This window comes from Schistocerca serialis, chromosome 2 (genome assembly GCF_023864345.2).
Source record: "Schistocerca serialis cubense isolate TAMUIC-IGC-003099 chromosome 2, iqSchSeri2.2, whole genome shotgun sequence".
Taxonomy (NCBI): Eukaryota; Metazoa; Arthropoda; class Insecta; order Orthoptera; family Acrididae; genus Schistocerca; species Schistocerca serialis.
In genome coordinates, this window is record NC_064639.1 from 967,487,909 (window position 1) to 967,508,974 (window position 21,066).

At 38.8% G+C, this 21,066-nt stretch overlaps 1 protein-coding gene across 1 annotated transcript in view; it reads left to right on the forward strand.

The window, feature by feature from the left end:
• The first annotated feature begins 640 nt into the window (after positions 1-640).
• LOC126458362 (tRNA-splicing endonuclease subunit Sen2) overlaps positions 641-21,066 on the forward strand; it is a 52,054-nt gene continuing 31,628 nt past the window's right edge. Inside the window, 3 exon segments of the mRNA XM_050095332.1 lie at positions 641-1,112; positions 15,670-15,702; positions 15,704-16,661. Of these exon segments, the coding sequence (XP_049951289.1) occupies positions 921-1,112; positions 15,670-15,702; positions 15,704-16,661 (1,183 nt within the window). The 5' untranslated portion in view covers positions 641-920.

Below are 21,066 nucleotides of genomic sequence, written 5' to 3' on the forward strand. Positions count from 1 at the left end.
AACAAGCTCGATACTACATCGAACGCTGCGGTGTACTGGGAAATCTCAAGCCAGCTTGAACGCGTGTATCGCCTGTCCAGCCCTAGTTGTACCATTGTACACCCTTATTTGTGCTAAAGACAACCGTAATATGGAGTAATGAATGTCATTTTTCCTTCTGGTGTTGTTATGTACATCATTGTTCCTTCTGAACTGTAGTGGATTATTTACAACAATATTTCCATCTTCAAATTGATTTCTCCAAAACGCCACGTAATGGCAGAGCGGACTACGTGTTTCTATGCCCAAGCACATGTTACAATGAATTGATTTCGCTCCACAGTGAAACTTCTAGTTTCTCAGCAGAAGCTAAAGCTGTACTCGCAGCTTTAAAATATACGCAGAACCAATTACAAACATTTTCATTTTAAGAAATTGCATAGTTTAATCTGCCATGGAAGGTAAAACAAGTCGTTCGAAATCATTACGATTTATCGTGCAAAATGATCCATGGAACTTGAAACCAAGTGACTAACTAACTATCTTATTCAGAAGTATCATTTGCTTATCGCCCGTTTGTTGCAGTGACGAGTCGGAGTCCCGTAATTGTTGAAATTGTATCTATGGTTGAAGGGTAATGTGTAAAGTTCTTTCTTCTTTGAACTTTCATTGATTTTACAAGGCTTCTAACGTCATTGGATTTCTACGGGCTTGTTTACATTTTTTTTGTCTTTACTAGTAATGTAAAAAGTTGTTTTTGTTGTGATGAAATGGGATTGTCGTGAAGATGTGTGTTTCTTTGGATATCTGGTGAGAAAAACTATAAGACATTGGTAGTGTGTTTTTTATGCCGGGATGTGTAGTAGTCGTTCATTAATTTCGCGGACAGGCCGACATTCGATTCGCGGCATAACGATCCGAGTTTTGAGGACCCATTGGTAATGGAGAATGTAAAGGAGCCCAAGCGTAAGCGTCATGTGTACGTAACACGAGAACAACCATTTCCCGTCGTTATAGAAAGTGTTTCCGGTATACCTGTGAGTGAGCGTCTGTGGCAAACATACACTGGTCGCTACAACGGCGACTGTGTAGTGGTGGAGAAAAAAAATGACATACACTCATTATATACAAAGGTAATCAAGTAACAGATCTAATAGTTTACATAAGTAGACACTAAATATTCTTGGTTAAGATGTCGAAAAGGTTTTTCAACTCTTATAGGTAGTTCATTGGATTTTTATTATCCTCCATTGGTTTGATGGCCCTTAGTTTTATTCCTGTGTTTTCTGTTCAATTTAATGTCGTTCTACCTTTTCCGTCAATTGTTTTAATTAGGTGTATGCAACTGTCAAATAGAAAAAAATGTGCACAATGTACAAGATACATTTAGAAAACCACCTTTTTTTTCTTCTGATCAAGAACTGTGCCTATATTTAAGAAGACACTTGACGTTAATCTACATGCAGTTTGTTATCAGCATTCATTTGAGTAGTTTAGCTCTTCATGAAATGTTACTTGCTAGTAAATATTGAATATCTCTGTTTAATCTCTTGTAACATATTATCCGATTTTATCTTGTGTATCTCCTATTCATAATTACCGCTAAGAAAGTCAATTTTTGTAAGTTTGTAAGAGGGTTGTTGTGAGATGTACGTTGTTGTCTTTTCCTGAATGACTGTCACTCGAGAGTTTTCAGCAGTTGTTTTCTCAGCAAAATGTGTTTATAAACAGTGCTGCACATTTTCAGTGCATTTTAAGAATGGTAGTAGGCAACAACCAGAATCTTATGAAAAGTATGTTTATTCATAGATAACAAGTTTCTGTAAGTGACCATATTCAGGTGACGGATGAGCACTACATGAAGAAAAGTTTCTTGGGATGAAATATTTAGTTGTTTTTAGTTGTAGCATATGTAACACACTGTACATGCATTTCTTATAGTTTTCGTTTTTCGTATGTCAAAAAGTGACTTTACATGTGACAGCTGCTGCAATTACAGGCAAATCACTTGGTGACTGAACTAACATGTATAAAATAATAGATACACTTAATATTTGACAGATGCTTTAAAAAAGTATTTAATGCCAATGTAACTTCCTTGTAGGGTAGCAATAGGAGTAACTGAAACTAGTTGTCTATGAATAAATGTATTTTACAACAGCTTGTAGTGGATCCATGATGGGTCAGTCCATAGCAAGTGGCCCAAGAAAGAAGTAATTGGTTGCTTGACCATCTCAGAAGAATTTTATATTTGCTGGGTGAATTCCCCAATGCTTAGTAGTCACAAAAATATTGTTCAAAAAAATTTATTGTTTGTTATTTTGAAATGGCGGCCGTATTTGTTCCAGGCCTTGTGAATTTTTTTGTATTTGCAAGCATCTACATTTTTTACAATTATTCAGTAGTGGATTGTCCTAAGCCTTTCAGATAAAATGCATTTAGTTCAGCATACTCTGGGCTACAAATTTACACCATTATCACTTAGCTGAATGTATTCTTTAATATATTTTTAATAGTTCAAAGTTATCAGTCACAAATTAAATAAAACTCAATTTTTGAACAGTAGTTTTCCAAAGAAAGATTAATTTCTCAGCTTTAATACTTTTTCGGCTATTACACTGTATAGTATAGTTACTTTTTATAGTATCAATGGTGAGCAGCTTACACTTCCAAAATACACTATTTTTTTAAAAAATTGTTTTTATTTTTCTGTTTTGTGGCCTGCATTATCTTTGTTGGGGGACCAGATAAATATCTGAAAATTTCACAGTTAATAGACCTTTATGATATCAAACTTCAGTATAAATTTCAACTTTGAGATTCAGTAGGAAGTTATGGAAAAACAATTACAAACACAAGTCATAAGTACGTTTTTTAACATCTGCGATATCTAGGTTTATGGAATAAAATATATCAGATACAGTAGATAATTTAATCATATCTATGATTACTTACTTTTTTAATTGAAAATAAGTGTACTAATTACATTATATTGTTCTCTTGTTATTTGTTTTTAGTACATTGCTCATTGAACATTTGAGAAATTTGTTCACACAGTTTGGGGGTTAGTTTATAAGTTTGCCCAGTCACCATTGTAAATTCCATGGGAGACAGCTTCCTTAGTACATTTTTAAGTGGCATCCAAATCTGATCCTTCTCAATTTTTTTAAGAGATGTCCTTGGTCCTGTCGTGGAGGGTGATAAAATACAACATATACATCTTGGTTTTGACACTCAATATTATCAACTTCGCCAATCCACCATTGTTCATCATAAACACAAGCCACTATGTCTTTATTTTGAAGAACCAGTTGTACAAGTTTTCCACACCGATGAAGTTCACTATCAGGCGAAGTTGATGTGATCTTACACTTCAGTAAGTTTTGTGAATGGGGTACAAAACAGTGTAAAGATCGAGTGCCTTTAACCTTCTGACCGAGTGCCGACTAGTGTTGGGCCTTTCCTTCCAACACCATCACAAGCATTCTTCCCATGGCATGAAGCGAAAAGTGCCATTCTACATCAAACCCAAAATCTTCTTTATGAAAGGATATTTTAATAAATATTTTTTGTTTTTATATTGTCTTGCTGCCCCATCCAAAAAGTAAATCAGTTTTTTATGCAAGGGTGGTGCTGTTTAATGTAGTTTGTTAATTTTAGTTGAAAAATGTGCACTGCCGTAGTTTTGTGTTCAAGGTAGTCAATTATGACACAAAAGCTGTGGCTCATTAGAGAGGGGATGGTATGATAGGATGTCTGTTTAGATGTCAGGGAATAACTTCCATGGTACTAGAGGGAGCTGTAGAGGAAGAAAGACAGGAATACATCCAGCAGATAATGGAGGGCATAGGTTGCAAGTGTTACTCTGAGATGAAAAAGTTGTCACAAAAGAGAAATTCAGGCAGACCACGACAAATCAAACAGAAGTTTGATGACTCCAAAGAAAAGGTGATTAGCAAAAAATGTAATACCTAATTGCAAAACTGATTACATCATGAACATGATAGAGACATTACCCTCAAGGACAACCAGTGGATGACACACTAACAACCCATGACGTCACCAATATGACGGAAATGACCATTCTCAATGTCTCCAATATGACACCTATGACGTCATTACATAAATGACAACAAACACAAAAATACTTACAAAACCAACAAACACATCCCTCTTCAAAAATATAATCAAACTAACGTGACCAGTGTGGGAAATTGGGGGTTTTTGGGTGGGGACAAACTAAATACAAACACATACAGACACACACCACGATCCCAAACCACACAAAACGACGACATAAAAACACCACAAAATTCCCAAATTCTGCTACACTTACGATATTGACAAAAATTGGTCACTTCCCTCCACCTACATAGCTCAACCGCAATTGTCAGTACCACAAAATAAAAACCAGCTACTCCAAAAATTATAATCACACCGCAACTATCGATACTACAAAGCTGACACCTAAAACAACAAAAATTGGAATCTGACACTTCCCTTGACCTATATAGGTCTACAACAGCTCACAATACCAGAAAACACATAGCTATGATGACAAATTAGAATCGGTTACTTCCCATGACCTATACAGCTCAAATACAACTGAAGATACCAAAAAAATTGAAACTGAATACTTCCCCTAAGATACATAAATGAACCACAAGTGCCGATACCAAAACATCAACCACAGCACATGCAGTAAATAACACCGACCCAACACCACATAAAAACCCCACCGAACATCATAACACGCGAACAATAGACCCAAAAAAAAAGACTACATACCATAAAATAGTTACGGCGCTACACTCTAACCCCCAACAAGCATATCCTGCTTGCATTCACCGCATTTCACTATCTCTCTCATAAGCCCAAAACCTGCAGAAACTTAATGACGGATGACATGTCCCCCATTTCAGCCTGCAGATGCACACTATTAAACTTAGAAGTCATATCCATACCTAACAAAAGAAGCCACAAATTGAATTAAACGACTTACTATGGAACAAACAGCAAACCAATAACATAAACACAACGGAAACTTAATTCTTAACTCTCTGGAACTAATTTCCATTCTTCTATAACAGTCACGACCAATAAATGCACATTTCAAGCACTGACACCCAAATGAACCTAATACACCACATAACACACGGACCATACACACACCACCAGAGGACACCACCAACCACAACAGGACAAAATCTACAAACACAACACACTCATAAACTAAACTCCATGACGTCACACAACACAGCACCCTTATGTCACGGGTCGAAGGCGACGGGTGGGACCAGACGCCTCCATTGACCCAAGGAATTGGCCATCTTATCTCATAGTGTGATATATGTATCAACAGTTATGGTGATTACTTTTGAAATAAGGAACACTTAACTTACTTTTTTCCCATGTGTCTAGTTTTCATTTGACTGCCACTTATATACCAACTGACAAAAAGATACAAGTAAAAAGACTAGTGTGGGTCTAGTGAACAACACAATGTAAACTGCTCTTTACAAAATCAATGAACATGACGTATCAGATATGAACCAACCCCAAAATCAAATGAGTGGGTTTCCCACAGAAGAACTAATGATAAATTATAAACAAAATACACAAGTGACATCAAAAACTGAATATGCAAATAAAAACATTGCAGTTTCTTTGTGACACTTGATGTCTCATTGCTGTGTATCTAGAGGTGAGAGCTTTCAAGATGGCTAAAACTTTTTTGGGATAGTGAAAAGGGGGGAGGGGCCAGGTTGACAACAGTGTTAAGAGCCGGGTTAGATATAGGTTTTATTTATTTTTTTAAAGGGGAAGAGAAAGAAGTTCCTGGGATATGAGATGTCTGTGGTCTATAGAAAGTTGAATACAATTGATAAATTTACTAGTGAACAGTTACACTCCCAGAATGGAATAAGACACAAGTAGCTTAGGTACCTATTTCAGATAATCGTAAAAATGTCACTTCAACTGTTGGCGGACAATTATGATTCTAGAGTTGGAGTACAGGAAAGTAGTGTTATAGAGTAAATGTATTTTGTGGAAGGAACAGAGGTGTTTTGGTAAGAAATGTATTTGAATGGTGTGATTATGCAGAGTCAGTACTAAGTGCTGCCTAGTAATGGTGAATGTCTTTGGGAAAGGGTGGGTGGTATGCAGAGATACTGATTCTTATTTCAAGTCCCTTAAAAGATGATAAGACCCATGGAGGGCTTCAGGAAGAGAATGTCAGGCAAGATTTTATGTAGGGCAAAGGCTTGTTTTTCAAACTGATGGAGACAGAGCAAGAGTACATGGTGAGACTGGTAAGAGATAAAATATGGTGAAAGACAGGTTGAAAAACGAAAAGACAATTATAGAAGTAGTTTTAAAAACATATTAGAAGAATAAAATATGGTGAAAGACAGGTAGAAAAATGAAAAGACAATTGTAGAAGTAGTTTTAAAAACATATTAGAAGAAACTCATTTCATATCACAAACATGAACCACCAACATTCCCCAATTTTTCCATCTGTCACTTGTTCCAAGTCAAAATGCTGTTCTTCTACAGTATTAACATTCTTGGGCTCTGGCTCTGCATTGAGAAGCTGAAATTATCCAAATATGTTAATGACTTTCATAGAACCTTTACGGTCGGTATGCCTCCAGCTAGTCCAGAGATGTGTGTCATTTTCTGGACGTCAGTAAAACTGTTGCCATTGTGAAACAGCCACTGGCCAGTTCATGCAGTTTCACAGAAGACCCAGAGAAGCTTCGTAAGGGCTTTGACTACTGCTCATCATGCTTCGAGATGAGACATACCCTACTCAAAGTCTTGTTCTCACCATCCAGATGTGTCACATACACAGTATTTTAGTCCACCCCCAAGCTACTTTGCCCCTTATTCTGCAAACCCTGTGAGTGAACCAGGTGCAACATCTTTCTCAGACACTTACCCATCACTTCTGATTGCAGGTCTGTTATATGTATTTCATACACAATCAAAGATAGGGACTCAAGTGAAGGAAGTCACATTACGTTTCACATGTCCTACAGCGCCTATTCAGTGTCGTGTGCTGCCTACTTAATGAAATAATTTGTGAAACTGTGACTAATTGAAAATTGACTACCTTGTTGCTCAACATGTTTGTTCTTTACTAAGCTACTTAGTTCCTAATTCTGCACCCCCTGTGAACAAACCAGGTACACCACCTGTCTCATACTCCCACCCACTTTTCACACAGATTTCCTACACAATCAAAAATAAGGATTTGTGTGAAAGCAGTCACATTACATTCCACATGTCCTTCAGTTACTGTGCAGTTTGTTCTGTCTACTTGCATGAAAGTCTGCAGTGAAACTATGGCTAACTGTTGACTACCTAGTTTTGAGCATGCTGCAAAACACAATATGAAGGACTTCAACAGTCGCTTAACTGCTTTTCCAGTTTGACTTCTAACTGCCAGTATCAGCTTCTTGGAACTATGCCTTTGGGAACTGTTCCTCTAGCATATCCTAAAAAGCCTCCTACCTTAAAACTCAGCTGGGTCTTGTTTGTAGCTACCCCTTCCAATTTTTGCATTTAGCCTATATTAAGAATTTGTTCATCACAATCAGAGCAGTTGAACAAATGTCTCTTTCAGTGCCATTACACTTTTCTTCTGTCAGCATTTACTAAGTCCATCTATCAGCAATAACAACAGCAAGGGCACAGCTGACAGCATTGAAATGTAGACTAATGATAGCTTTTAAATGGTAGCAAATGGTAAATTTATGCTAGTTGCAGGACTGATGTAGGTATGGTGGTTATCGCTGAAACAACTAGCTTTCAGTTATATCTTTTTTTTTTTTTTTCAAGCCAGTTTAACCTGACAATAAAAACCTCTCAAAATAACAGGTTCCTGAAATAACCAGTTGTTGGTTTTTTTATTCCTGTTATTTTCTGTGTTAAATGTAAAAATCAAACAGAGACTGGAAAATTTTGGCTCACTCAATTTCAAGGCATGTAAAATCAAAATATTAAATTAGTCAAAAAAAAAAAAAAAAAAAAAATCAACTTGGCACATACACTGTTTCCTGCTTTTCTTGAAAAGTAGTAGACCTAAGTGGCTGAATATACAAAAAATCACCATGGCTCTATTTATTCTGATTTTTTTTCAAACTCTGCTCAAAGATCATGTTATAATTGATCATCCCACTGTTTGGACATTATGAATAATCAGTGCTACAGTGCTAGGGGAACGAAAACTGAGGTTGAGGAACTCTATTTTTTGTGTTAGTTTGTCAGGTTTCAAAGGCTATAAGCAGATAAATGCATACTATGTAGACAAAGGCAGCAAATCAGCTACTCTATTTTTATACTATGAATGAATTATTATTAAGTTTTTAAATTATTACTGTTACCATAATTTCCTTACTCTTTTAATATTTCATAGAAATGGCAGGCAGCTCTAATCTTTTTTTAAAAAAAAAAAAAAAAAAAAAAAAAAAAAAAAAAAAATATATATATGGACCAAGTGGGGGCAAGTCTTCCACACTGTACATACAGGCATACCTTAAACCATTGACACATGGCAACAGGGACATTATTGCCTCAATAATGTTATACCATTTCTTATGCCAAGTGTTTGTTGCTCATTTCTATCAGCGTTGTTATTAAAACAGCACTGATCCCAATTTCTATAGTAATGCAGTATTTCAAACCAGTTCAGATTTCATAAATAAAAATTATTCATTTTTAAAAAATAGGATTGTTTAAAAATGAAAAATTTTAGCATGGCTGCTAAGGCTAATTAATATTTCATTTTTTAACTAGGTGATTAGTAAAAAAAAAAAATAGAAAACACCTCTCGTAACCGAGATCAGACAAATAACGAAAAGTCCTGGTTATACAGAACTGAAATACTGGAATTGCTTTTAACCGGTCAGTTTTTCCCATCCCTAGGTTAATGTTGACTGGGGCACCTTGAAAGGGGTCCATTTGACACTAAAGATCTGTTAATAAAAAAATGGAAAGTTCAGGAAAGAATAATGACAATATTATGAAAAGGATAGATTGCTTTTCGTCATGTAGTGGAGATGTAGAGTTGCAGACAGATGCAGCAAAAACACTGCCGAACAGGTAAGTTTTTGATAAAAACCCCTTCTTCTGAATTAGACAAAATACACGCACACATTCATGCAAACACAACTCCCACCCCCATGATCACTGTCTGGCTGCTGAGGTCAGACTGCATGCAACAGTGCATGATGGGAGAAACAATCTGGGTGGTGGGGCATAAGGAGGAGGCTTAGGTGAGGAGGGGAAGGGATAGCACGGTAGTGATGGGGGGATGGTAAAGTGCTGCTTGTGGAAACATACAAATTGAGATGGGGGAAGGTAGAGCAGCTAGGTTCAGTTGGGATTAGATGGTGGTGGCGGTTGGGGGGGGGGGGGGGGGAGGGGAGGTAGTCCTGCCTGTAGCCCTGCCTCTGATGGTATAGGTGATGCTTGTGACCAGACGGGAGTAGGTGGTAGTGGGAGGATATATGGGAAAGGTCTTGCATCTACATCTGTTATGGGAATATCAGCCGTGAGGTAAGGGGTTGTTAGCAGGGATGAAGGAGGATATTGTGGAGGTATGGTGTGTGTGGAATACCACTATGGGAGGGGTGGGAAGGATAATTGTTAACACATTCTTCATTTCAGGGCAAGACGAGACTTAGTCAAAACATGGCGGAGAATGTGATTCTGTTGCTCCTGTTCCGGATGGTAGTGAGTCACAAAGGGAATACTCCATTGTGGCCGGACAGTGGGACTTAGGGAGGTGGTGGGTGACTGGAGAGACAAGGCACAGGAGATCTGTTTCTGTACAAGGTTGGGATGGTAATTTCAGTCTGTGAAGACCTCAGTGAGCTGCTTGATACATTTCGAGAGGGTCTGCTCATCACTGCAGATGTGGTGGCTACGGGTGGCTAGGCTGTGTGGAAAGGACTTCTTGGCATGGGATGGGTGGCAGCTATCAGAGTGTAAGTATTGCTGGTGGGTGATAGTTTTGGTATGGACAGAGGTACTGATGCAGCCATGTTTGAGTTGGAGGTCAGCATCGAGCAAAGTCTCTTGTTGGTTTGATAAGGATCAGATGAAATGAGTGGGAGAGAAGGTATTGTGGCTCTGGAGAAATGTGCACAGGATGTCCTCACCCTCGATCTGGATCACGAAGGTGTGATAAGTGAATCTGAACCAGGTGAGGAGTTTGGGTTTCTGGGTGGTTAGGAAAGATTCCTTTAGATGGCCCATGAATAGGGTGGCACAGGATGGTGCCATGTGGGTGCCCATTGCTGTACCATGGACCTGTTTGTAGGAGATACCTTCAAAGGTGAAGTACTTGAGGTAAGGACATAGATGCTCATGTTACCAGGAAGGAGGTTGTAAGTTGGAAGACAGTCGGATGTTGAGAAAGGTATTATTCAGTAGCAGCAAGGCCAAAGGCATTTGGGATGTTACTGTAGAGGGAGGTGCCATCAGTAGTGACGAGCAGGGTGCCATGTGGTAAAGGAACAGGAACTGTGGTGAGTTGTTGGAGGAATTGATTGGTGTCTTTTATGTAGTAGAGTAGGTTATGGGTCGTAGGCTGAACTATGGGAGTACGCATTCTGTCAGTGGGGCAAAATAACCGGCCCCAATGGTGGGTCCTGGGTGGTTGGGTTTATGGACTTTAGGAAGCAAGTAGGAGGTGGGAGTGAGGGGAGAGAGACCCAGGGGAGAGGTTCTGGGATCGGCCTAAGGGTTTGAGGAAAGAGTGGAGATCCTATTGGATTTCTGGGATGGGGTCACTGTGGCACAGTTTGTAGGTGGACGAATCTGACAGCTGGCGGAGTTTTTGATGTCATCTTTTTTATTTATTTTATTTATTTATTTATTTATTGTTCCGTGGGACCACATTTAGGAGAAGTCTCCATGGTCATGGAACGAGTCAATACATGAAATTATAACACGATTGTAGAAACAGATAAAATGAAATATAAGAAACATATTCAGGCGACAAGTCGTTAGTTTAAATAAAGAAAATCAAAAATGTACACTGGAATTTGCTTAATTTTGTATCTCTTCCAGGAGCTCCTCGACAGAATAGAAGGAGTGAACCATGAGGAAACTCTTCAGTTTAGACTTAAAAGTGTTTGGGCTACTGCTAAGATTTTTGAGTTCTTGTGGTAGCTTATTGAAAATGGATGCAGCAGAATACTGCACGCCTTTCTGCACAAGAGTCAAGGAAGTGCATTCCACATGCAGATTTGATTTCTGCCGAGTATTAACTGAGTGAAAGCTGCTAACTCTTGGGAATAAGCTAATATTGCTAACAACAAACGACATTAAAGAAAATACATACTGTGAGGGCAATGTCAAAATTCCCAGACTATTGAATAGGGGTCGACAAGAGGTTTTCGAACTTACACCATACATAGCTCGAACAGCCCGTTTTTGAGCCAAAAATACCCTTTTTGAATCAGAAGAATTACCCCAAAAAATAATACCATATGACATAAGCGTATGAAAATATGCGAAGTATACTACTTTTCGTGTTGAAATGTCACTTATTTCAGATACTGTTCTAATGGTAAATAAAGCGGCATTTAGTTTCTGAACAAGATCCTGAACATGGGCTTTCCACAACAGCTTACTATCTATCTGTACGCCTAGGAACTTGAACTGTTCCGTCTCGCTTATAACATGCCCATCCTGTCTGATTAAAATGTCAGTTCTTGTTGAATTGTGGGTTAGAAACTGTAAAAACTGAGTCTTACTGTGATTTAGCATCAAATTATTTTCCACAAGCCACGAACTTATATCATGAACTACATTATTTGATAATGTTTCAATATTACACACAAGATCCTTCACTACCAAGGTGGTGTCATCAGCAAACAGAAATATTTTTGAATCACCTGTAATACTAGAAGGCATATCATTTACATAAATAAGGAACAGCAGTGGCCCCAGCACCGACCCTTGGGGAACGCCCCATTTAACAGTGCCCCATTGGGACTGAACATCATTACCACTCTCAATATTGCGGAGAATTACCTTCTGCTTTCTGTTCTTAAAGTAGGAGGCGAACCAATTGTAAGCTACTCCCCTTACTCCATAATGTTCCAACTTCTGCAGTAATATTTTGTGGTCAACACAGTCAAAAGCCTTCGTTAAATCAAAGAAAACACCTAACGTTCGCAACCTTTTATTTAATCCGTCCAAAACCTCACAGAGAAAAGAGACTATAGCATTTTCAGTTGTTAAACCGTTTCTAAAACCAAACTGTACATTTGACAGCAAATTATGTGAATTTAAATGCTGCAGTAACCTTGTATATACAACCCTCTCAATAACTTTAGCAAACACTGATGGCATAGAAATAGGTCTATAATTGTCAACATTATCCCTGTCTCCCTTTTTATAAAGTGGCTTCACTACCGAGTACTTTAATCGGTCAGGAAACCGACCACTCCTAAAGGAAAAGTTACAGATATGGCTAAGTACTGAGCTAACATACGTGGAACAATACTTCAGTATTCTGCTAGATACCCCGTCATATCCCATGAGAGTTCTTGGTCTTTAGTGATTTAATTATTAACTCAATCTCCCTCTTGTCAGTATCATGGAGGAGCATTTCAGGTAACAGTCTCGGAACACTTTTTCTAAGAGCGCTATATGATTCCCTGTTGGGACTAGGTTTCTATTTAGTTCACCTGCTATATTCAGAAAGTGATTATTAAGTACTGTACATATATGCGACTTATCAGTAACACGGACATCCCCACTACGCACTGATTCTATATTCTCGACCTGTCTCTGCAGACCAGCCACTTCCTTTACGACTGACCATATGGTTTTAATTTTATCCTGAGACTTAGCTATTCTATCTGCATACCACATACTTTTTGCCTTCCTAATAACTTTTTTTAAGCACCTTACAATACTGTTTGTAATGGGCTGCTGCATTTAGATTTTGACTGATTCTAACGTTTTGATATAATTGCCACTTTGTTCTACAAGATATTCTTATCCCTTTAGTCAGCCACCCAGGCTGCCTGTTTGTGCTAGTACCCTGTTTTGAACGTTCTAACGGAAAGCAACTTTCAAAGAGCACGAGAAAAGTCTTGAGGAAAGCATTATATTTATCGTCTACTGTATCAGCACTATAAACATCTTGCCACTCTTGTTCCTTGATAAGGTTTACAAAAGTCTGTACAGCAACTGGATCAGCTGTTCCTAAAACGTTGGTAACTATATTTAACATGTGTTGCAGCACAAAAAACTTTTAGACTTAAAATTTGTGCATCATGATCTGAAAGGCCATTCACCTTTTTGCTAACAGAATGCCCTTCTAATAATGACGAATGAACAAAAATATTGTCTATGGTTGTTCTACTGTTCCCTTGCACTCTCGTTGGAAAGAATACGGTTTGCATAAGATTATATGAATTAAGGAGGTCTACCAGCATCCTTTTCCTTGCACAATCACTTATACAATTAATATTGAAGTCACCACATATAAACTAACTTTTTTGTATTTCCTATAAAGTGAACCAAGAACCTCCTCTAGCTTTAGCAAAAATGTTGTGAAATCGGAGTCTGGGGATCTATAAATAACAACAGTAAGAAGTTTAGCTCCACTAATTTAACCACACCTGCACAACATTCAAACACCTTTTCAGTGCAGTACTTTGAAACATCAATTGACTCAAATGGGATACCGTTTTTCACATACATGGCTACTCCCCCACACCGCAAAGAGCTCCTAGAAAAGCTGCCCAGCCAACCTGTATCCTGGTAAAGGAAGCCTCTGAATTATCTCCTTATTTAAGAAGTGTTCAGATATACCAATAATTTTCAGGAGTCAACATCTATAAGCAGTTCACTAACTTTATCTCTAATACCTTGTATATTTTGATGAAATATACTAATTCCCTCATTAATCGGATACCCAAGCTTTGTAGAGAGTGGTTTCTTTGTTAGAGAGACTTCCCTTAAGCAGGAATACCTATCAGCTGACTTCAATCTAAAAAAGGTACAGCTCTAACACCCACAACTACCGGAATTTTCCCATGAGTGATCCCACACCACCCCCACCTATGCTGTCACCTATAAGTTTTGCCAACCTCCCCTTCCCATACCTGTTGAGGTGCAGGCCAAATGATCTGGATCGAGGGTGAGGGCACCCTATCCATGTACCTCCAGAACATCAACATTTTCTCTCTCATTTGCTTCACCTGGTCCTCCTCAGCCCAACAAACTGCCTTCCTTGATGTTTTTCCTCCCACCCTTGGCCATCGTGTCTGTAGTAATGAGCAGACCCTCTCGAAATATACCAAGGGTCTCACTCGGGCCATCTCAAACCATAATTATCCTCCCAACCTAGTAAAGAAACAAATAAATCTTGTGTTCCTTATCTTTCCAGTCACCCACCACTTCCCAAAGTCCCCTTGTGACTCAACATCGTTCATGATTGTGGCAACTGAATCACATTTTCTGCCAGGGATTTGGCTACATCTTCTCTTGCCCTAAAATGAAGAATTTCCTACCCACTGTCCTTCCAACTGCTCCCACAGTGGTATTCCACCACCCACCAAACCTACACAATATCTTTGTCCATTCCTACTTAACTCCTGCTCCCAATCCCTTGTCTTATGGCACATGTCTCTATAACAGACCTAGATGCAAGACGTGTCCCATAAGTCCTCCCACCACCAACTACTCCTGTCCAATCACAAGTGTCACCTATCCCATCGAAGGCAGGATTACATGTGAAAGCAGTCATGTGATCTAGAAGCTAAGCTGCACACACTGTGCTGTTCTGTGTGGCCATGACAATACAACAAGCTGCCTGTCTACATGAATGCAACCAAAAAAGTGTGTCCAGGAAACAGGTGGGCCACCCAGTTGCTGAGCATTCTGCCCAACACAGTTTTCTTTACTTCAGTGACTGCTTCACAGCCCATGCCATGTGGATCCTCCCTACTGACACCAACTTTTCCGAATTGGGCAGGTGGGGACTCTCCCTGCAAAATATCCTACATTCCCATAACCCTCTTGGCCTCAATCTTCATTAGTTACTGCCCTTCACACCGCCTATCTGCTTCCCTGTTCTCACTCCAGCACTAAATAGTCTTTTATCCCACCAATGCACCTACAGTCTGTTTACGTGTCTCGTTCACCCCCCCCCCCCCCCCCCCCCTGCTACCACAACACAGATTGCTTCTCCCATCACGTGCTGTTGCTCACAGTCTGGACACAGCAGCAGCAGTGTGAAAGTTATGTTTGTGCGAGTGTGTGTATGTGTGTGCTGTCTAATTCAGAAGAGGGCCTTTTGGCCAAAAGCTTACTTGTTTAACAGTCTTTTTGTTGTCCCAGTCCGCAACTCGACATCCCCACTGTGTGGTGAGTAGCAGTCTATCCTTTTCATAATGTTGTCAAAAGAGTATTAATTTTATTCCTGAGCTAGACACAGTGAAAGGGGTTTCACATCATCATAGGCCAATAGTTCATGGTGGTTGTATTCATTTATATATGATTTGTTATTTGTATGATATTGATATTGTTAAATAGTGGAGTAATATTATGCTACACAGGAATAATATTAGACTTCTGATATTTTTAGTTTCTGTAGTGACAGACATTATTTACTGACAACTTTGAAGATATTACAATATGTTTATATTTTCAGGGTTTCTTTGGGAAAGGTTCACTATCAAGGCATTTTCCCCACTTTTGGAAGAGTCAAGAATGGCATTCCTCCATTTATTTCAGAGCGCCAGTGGAAGCAGAGAAACAAGTGGAAAGAAGATTCTGAATCTGAAGAGATTGCTATTTCAGTGAAAGTTGAAGACAATAGTGGATATCTAATAAAAGAAGAGGTCAACAGTGATACAGACCATTCATCATCACATTTAATGCAAAGTATTGGAGGTTTGGTTAAGGAACAAGGTCCTCAAGTGTTCCCACCTGACTGGCAGAGTGAACAAAAAGATACAGAGTCACCACAGCCTTTGCATACTTCATACCAAGCACCTACAATAAGATTTCACAGGGATCCCCCCAAGAAACGAGTAACTGTAGTGAACCCTGTGTCAGAACAAACCAGCAGTGACAATGTAAATGCAGGAGAAGGAACTTCATCAGGAACTGGTGGTGCATCTAGATCCCCAGTTGGAGGTAGTGCCAAAGATAGAAGCAAATCACAAAAAAGGGGAAGTGATGTTGAGGAAGACAGCAGATCACATGTGATTGAAGCAGGTAGGGTCGGACTGATGGATACAGAAGAGATCAAAAGTGAAATAAGGACAGATGACGAGTCTCCGTCAGCCAGTGAGCGCCTTTCATTACAAAGGAATGTTGAAAATGAAGTTGTTGTATTGCGTGATTCAGACAGTGAAGAAGAGGAATTGGTAATAGATAAACTGGAGGCGAGGTTGGTGCAAAACCCGTATCCAGTACCTGAACACTTGCACTTGACACTAGAAGAAGCCTTCTTTCTGTCGTATGCTCTTGGATGTTTGCAAGTACTGGACCTCACAGGCAAAGTGATGACATTAAGAGAACTGTGGGAGACATTTCGTGCATCAGATGCTGAGTTTGTGCAAAAGTATGTTGCCTATCACCATTTCCGTGGAAAAGGATGGGTAGTCAAATCAGGACTTAAATATGGCGGAGATTTCTGTAAGTATTTGTAGCACATTAAGGTCCAGCATACCATGCTATTTCATTATTGTTGGAGTGTGTTTTTCCTCAAAACAAGTATTGTTATTGTAATTATAATAATAATTATTATTTGATTATTGGTGGTGACATTAGCAGGTGTGTTTCGGTGCTTCAAAGATGGATCGTCATCAGGACAAAAGTATTGTGTGATGAATGGGATTTAAAAGTACGGGTACGAGTCGAGACTTAAATTACTCATAAGCGGCCCCTGGAATATTTATTGGAAAAGGCCCTGGAACCCCCTGCCCCCCCCTCTCTCTCTCTCTCTCTCTCTCTCTCTCTCTCTCTCTCTCTCTCTCTCTCTCCCTCCCTCCCCCCCCCCTCCCCCTCCCCCTCCCCCTCTCCCCCCCTCTCTCATACTCTCTCTCTCTCACACACACACACACACACACACACACACACACACTCTCTCTCTCTCTCTCTCTCTCTCTCTCTCTCTCTCTCTCTCTATGAGGATAGACAGTTTGATGAACCATTTCAATTCCCTTATAGATAATTTGATTATGAACTAACAAAATGAGCCAACTCAACACATTAAAAGCTACAAACTAAAAATTCAGGGATGCAGATAACACACAAAATTTCAAATACTCTCTTCATGAGCTTCATTGTCAGCTCAGGCAGAGTGTTCGTCATTAGTTTTTTGCTATGTTAATGAATCCTTTGCATCTCCATTTTTTGGCAGTCCGTCACTTCCTTCTTAATGCTGCTTTGCATACTGTCATCCAGTACATCATTCAGGATCTGAATTCTCTTCCTCCCATGCCTCTTTCTTTCATTACATGTGCCCTTCTAAAACTGTTTTTCTAAACCCTCCTTCTTCTTTAATGTTTCTTCTGTGCTATGCTTTTCCTCCTTTTCCTAACATTCAGTAATAGGCTATTTATCTATATTGAAAATATGTTTCAGATTGTTGTTATTGTGATTGATTGTAACATTTAAGTAGCATTTACAGTCAACATTGTCACAAAATATATCTTATTTGTTTATAATTAAAGCTTAAAAATCATTAAATATCAAGATCTCTCGTCATGTGATCAAAAACACTCTGTTAATGGCTGATGCTCTGGTGAAGTTACAGACTAGGAACAAAACAAAACTATACTTGTGTTATAGGAGCATTCGCCAAAGTTGCAAGGTTTTTATGTACTTTTACTGCCAATAGTTTAGCTATATACTGATGGAAAATGCAATTACAACTTTTAAGTGACAGTAGATAGGAATTTCGTGAATGTTAATAGTGAACTCTTGCGAAAGTTGATAGTTTATGCTCCACCCATTTAGAGCGGTGATATGTGCAAGAAATATGTCGCTGCGGTAATGGACTCTTGAGTCCGGTATGACCAGTGTGTCAGTAATAACCTCTGTGTGTGTGTGTGTGTGTGTGTGTGTGTGTGTGTGTGTGTGTGTGTGCGCAACAATGGAAATTCTTTTCTCCCGTCCCTGCAACATCATTAAATTTGATCAAAACTAAGGAATTGCAGATCTTTTGCAAATGGGTCCGTGTATTGTAACTAGATTGTTGAGTACATCATGAGCTACAACCCAAAGCACAAAAAAAATGTTGTTGGTAAAACTTGATGCTGATTTGCTGTGTAGAAGACACTAAGCAGAGAGGGTGCATCTCTCAGGTGTTCTGTGGTGCAATAGATAGCAAATAGGACTGCAGTGCAACAGGTCACATTTTCGAATCCTGGAAAGGTCATATATTTTTTTAAAGTTTTACACAGAATATGAAAATAGCTTTAGCAAGAACTGATTGTATAGCAGCTGTTTTTATCAAGGGATGTCTTACATACAGTTTCACATTAGCCTAATCTGAGAACCAGACAACAGTGTGTAAAACATGCAGTGATACAAACGTAAGGGCTGTGATGTTTGTGAGTGTAAACTAACATTAGTGTCTGAAGCAGACTAACTACATCTTTATGTAAGATGATGACACTGCAAAAGTTTAAACAATAAGGTTCCTGGCTAGGCAGTACGAAGGTAAACCCATAGTTCCTATAAAATAAAAAGTGTGTGGTTACATTAACTAGAAAATATCTTTTTGAACATGATGTGTGTGAACAGCAATTGCAAATGTGAGTGCATGTGAACAGGAAGGAAAACACAATAATATGAGGGTAATCCCAAAAGTAAGGTCTCCTGTTTTTTTATAAGTACATCGACCTGCTTATTTCTAATGGCTTACATCAGTTCACAGCTTGAAAATTTAGCCATTTTTTGACATAATCACCATTTCTGTCGATGCATTTTTGTAGATGCTATGGAAGTTTTTGTATGCCCATGTCATACCAGCTCGCCGCCATGCTGTTCAGAAGGTTATGAACCTCTACTTTCACCTCGTCGTCGGAGCTGAATCACTTTCTGGCCAAATGTTCTTTTAACCTAGGGAAACAAAAACTGCTGCAGCGTCTTCAAAAATGCATTGGCAGAAATGGTGATTATGTCAAAAAATAGCTAAATGTTCAAGCTGTAAACTGATGTAAACCATTGTAGAAATAAACAGGTCTGTGTACTTATAAAAAAATAGGAGACCTTACTTTTGGGATTGCCCTCGTATTCTGTTTCTGAGCAGTGTGGTGAAGTTTTGTAATTGTGATTTGGTTTTCATATGAGATGACTGTCGAGTTGTTTCACAAATAAGTTAATATGTTCTTTCAGGTTAGGTTTGAACCAGCAATCTATACGGTTATCGCTCTAATTCCTGAGCTTCCAAATAACTGAGATGTAGTAAGGTAAAATGACGATCTTAAGTAGGAATCTAATTTCATTCATTGAAGTGCTATCTTTTGTTGAAAGAGCCGGAGAGCATATCTCGGAGTTAAGTTAATGTTACCTTCGTAGTGCAACACACATTCAATTACGTTAGTGAATTTGTGTGTCGATGTGCTGGAAATTTGCTGGTACAGTGCAACCCCATTGTACGCATCTTCTAATTCTCTGGAACACTCAAAAATAACTGTTCAGGAATTTTTGTTGATGTATTTGTGCAGTATGGTACTAAACACCATTTATGACCCATTTTCCAAAACGTAAATTCCAAAACAAGACATCACTGTAGATTAGCATTATGACAGCAGGAGCGGTGAGTTAGCCAGTGACATCACAGGCATCACTTGACTCAAATGGAGTGTTTTAGTGGGTGTTCAAATTATTTGAATTTCGTTTCTGTTTTTACAAAAGAATACTGAAATTCAAGAGCAAAACAGCATTTTAGAAAATGACATAATTAATCATTTAAGATAGCTTCCAGAAAACAGTCAAATACCTTATTGTCTCTGCCCTACTGCTCTTCTCAGTATCCCTGCATTTTTCACTCTATATGTCCAACTTATTTTTTCCATCCTCTTCCATGTCCACATCCCAAAGGCTTCCAGCCTTGCTCTATCTTTCTTCTTCATTGACCATGTCTCAGCACTATATAGGACACTCCATATAAAACTCTACAGTGGTTTTAGTTTCTGTGCTGCACTTCATCACTTTCTATTCTTTTTACTTGGTAATAAAGCTTTCCATGTGTTACAAAGTTTCTCTATTCGGCATTATCTTTATGCTTTCCTTTTCTTCTAGTGCCCTTGCTTTCTTTCTTTCTTTGTATTGATATTTATTCCGTAGCTCTTTCCCTTAGCTTCAATGACATGCTCTATCTCCTGCAACTCTTTTTCATTTGTCACTAGAAGGACAATTTCATCTGCAAACCTCAGACACCATTTTCTTGTTTCTTGAGTCCCAACCCCACCCTCTCCCGCTTGCCATCTTTTGAGCACTACTCAGACGGCCTTGTCTTACTCCTTTTCATGGTTCAGTCCACTTGGTACTTTCTCCATATTAATTAAAGCCTTTGACATTGCTTTACTAACTCACAACCAAAACCAAGTGGTCAGCTTTCAGCATAACCAAGACGTCGCGTTGCGCTACAAATCAGTCTGTCACCATAACCTACATTCCAAAAAATATATTTTTTGCTATATTAGATGCAAAGAATATTGTCAGTGTTCTGCTTTCTTTCTGTTTGTGCATGTATGAAGTCAAATGGCACATCATTATTTTGTCATAGGATCGGTAGACTCAATTAACTCCTTTCCCCTCTCACTCTCACTGACACTTCTTGACTTAAATGTAATGAGTTTATGTCACCAGCTTCTTTCAGTTCACTCTCTTTTCCCTTGTTATTGTTGTAAGTTAATCCCAAGCCACAGTATCATAAGCCTTTTGCATGTCTATAAAACATATTTATAAGCCTTCTCCCTACTCAATAACACTCCTCCCCCCCCCCCCCCCCCCCCAAAAAAAAATAGTAGTATCCCTATTGCAGATGTTGTACCTGTATTTCTGCTCGTCAGCCAAATTCTCCTCC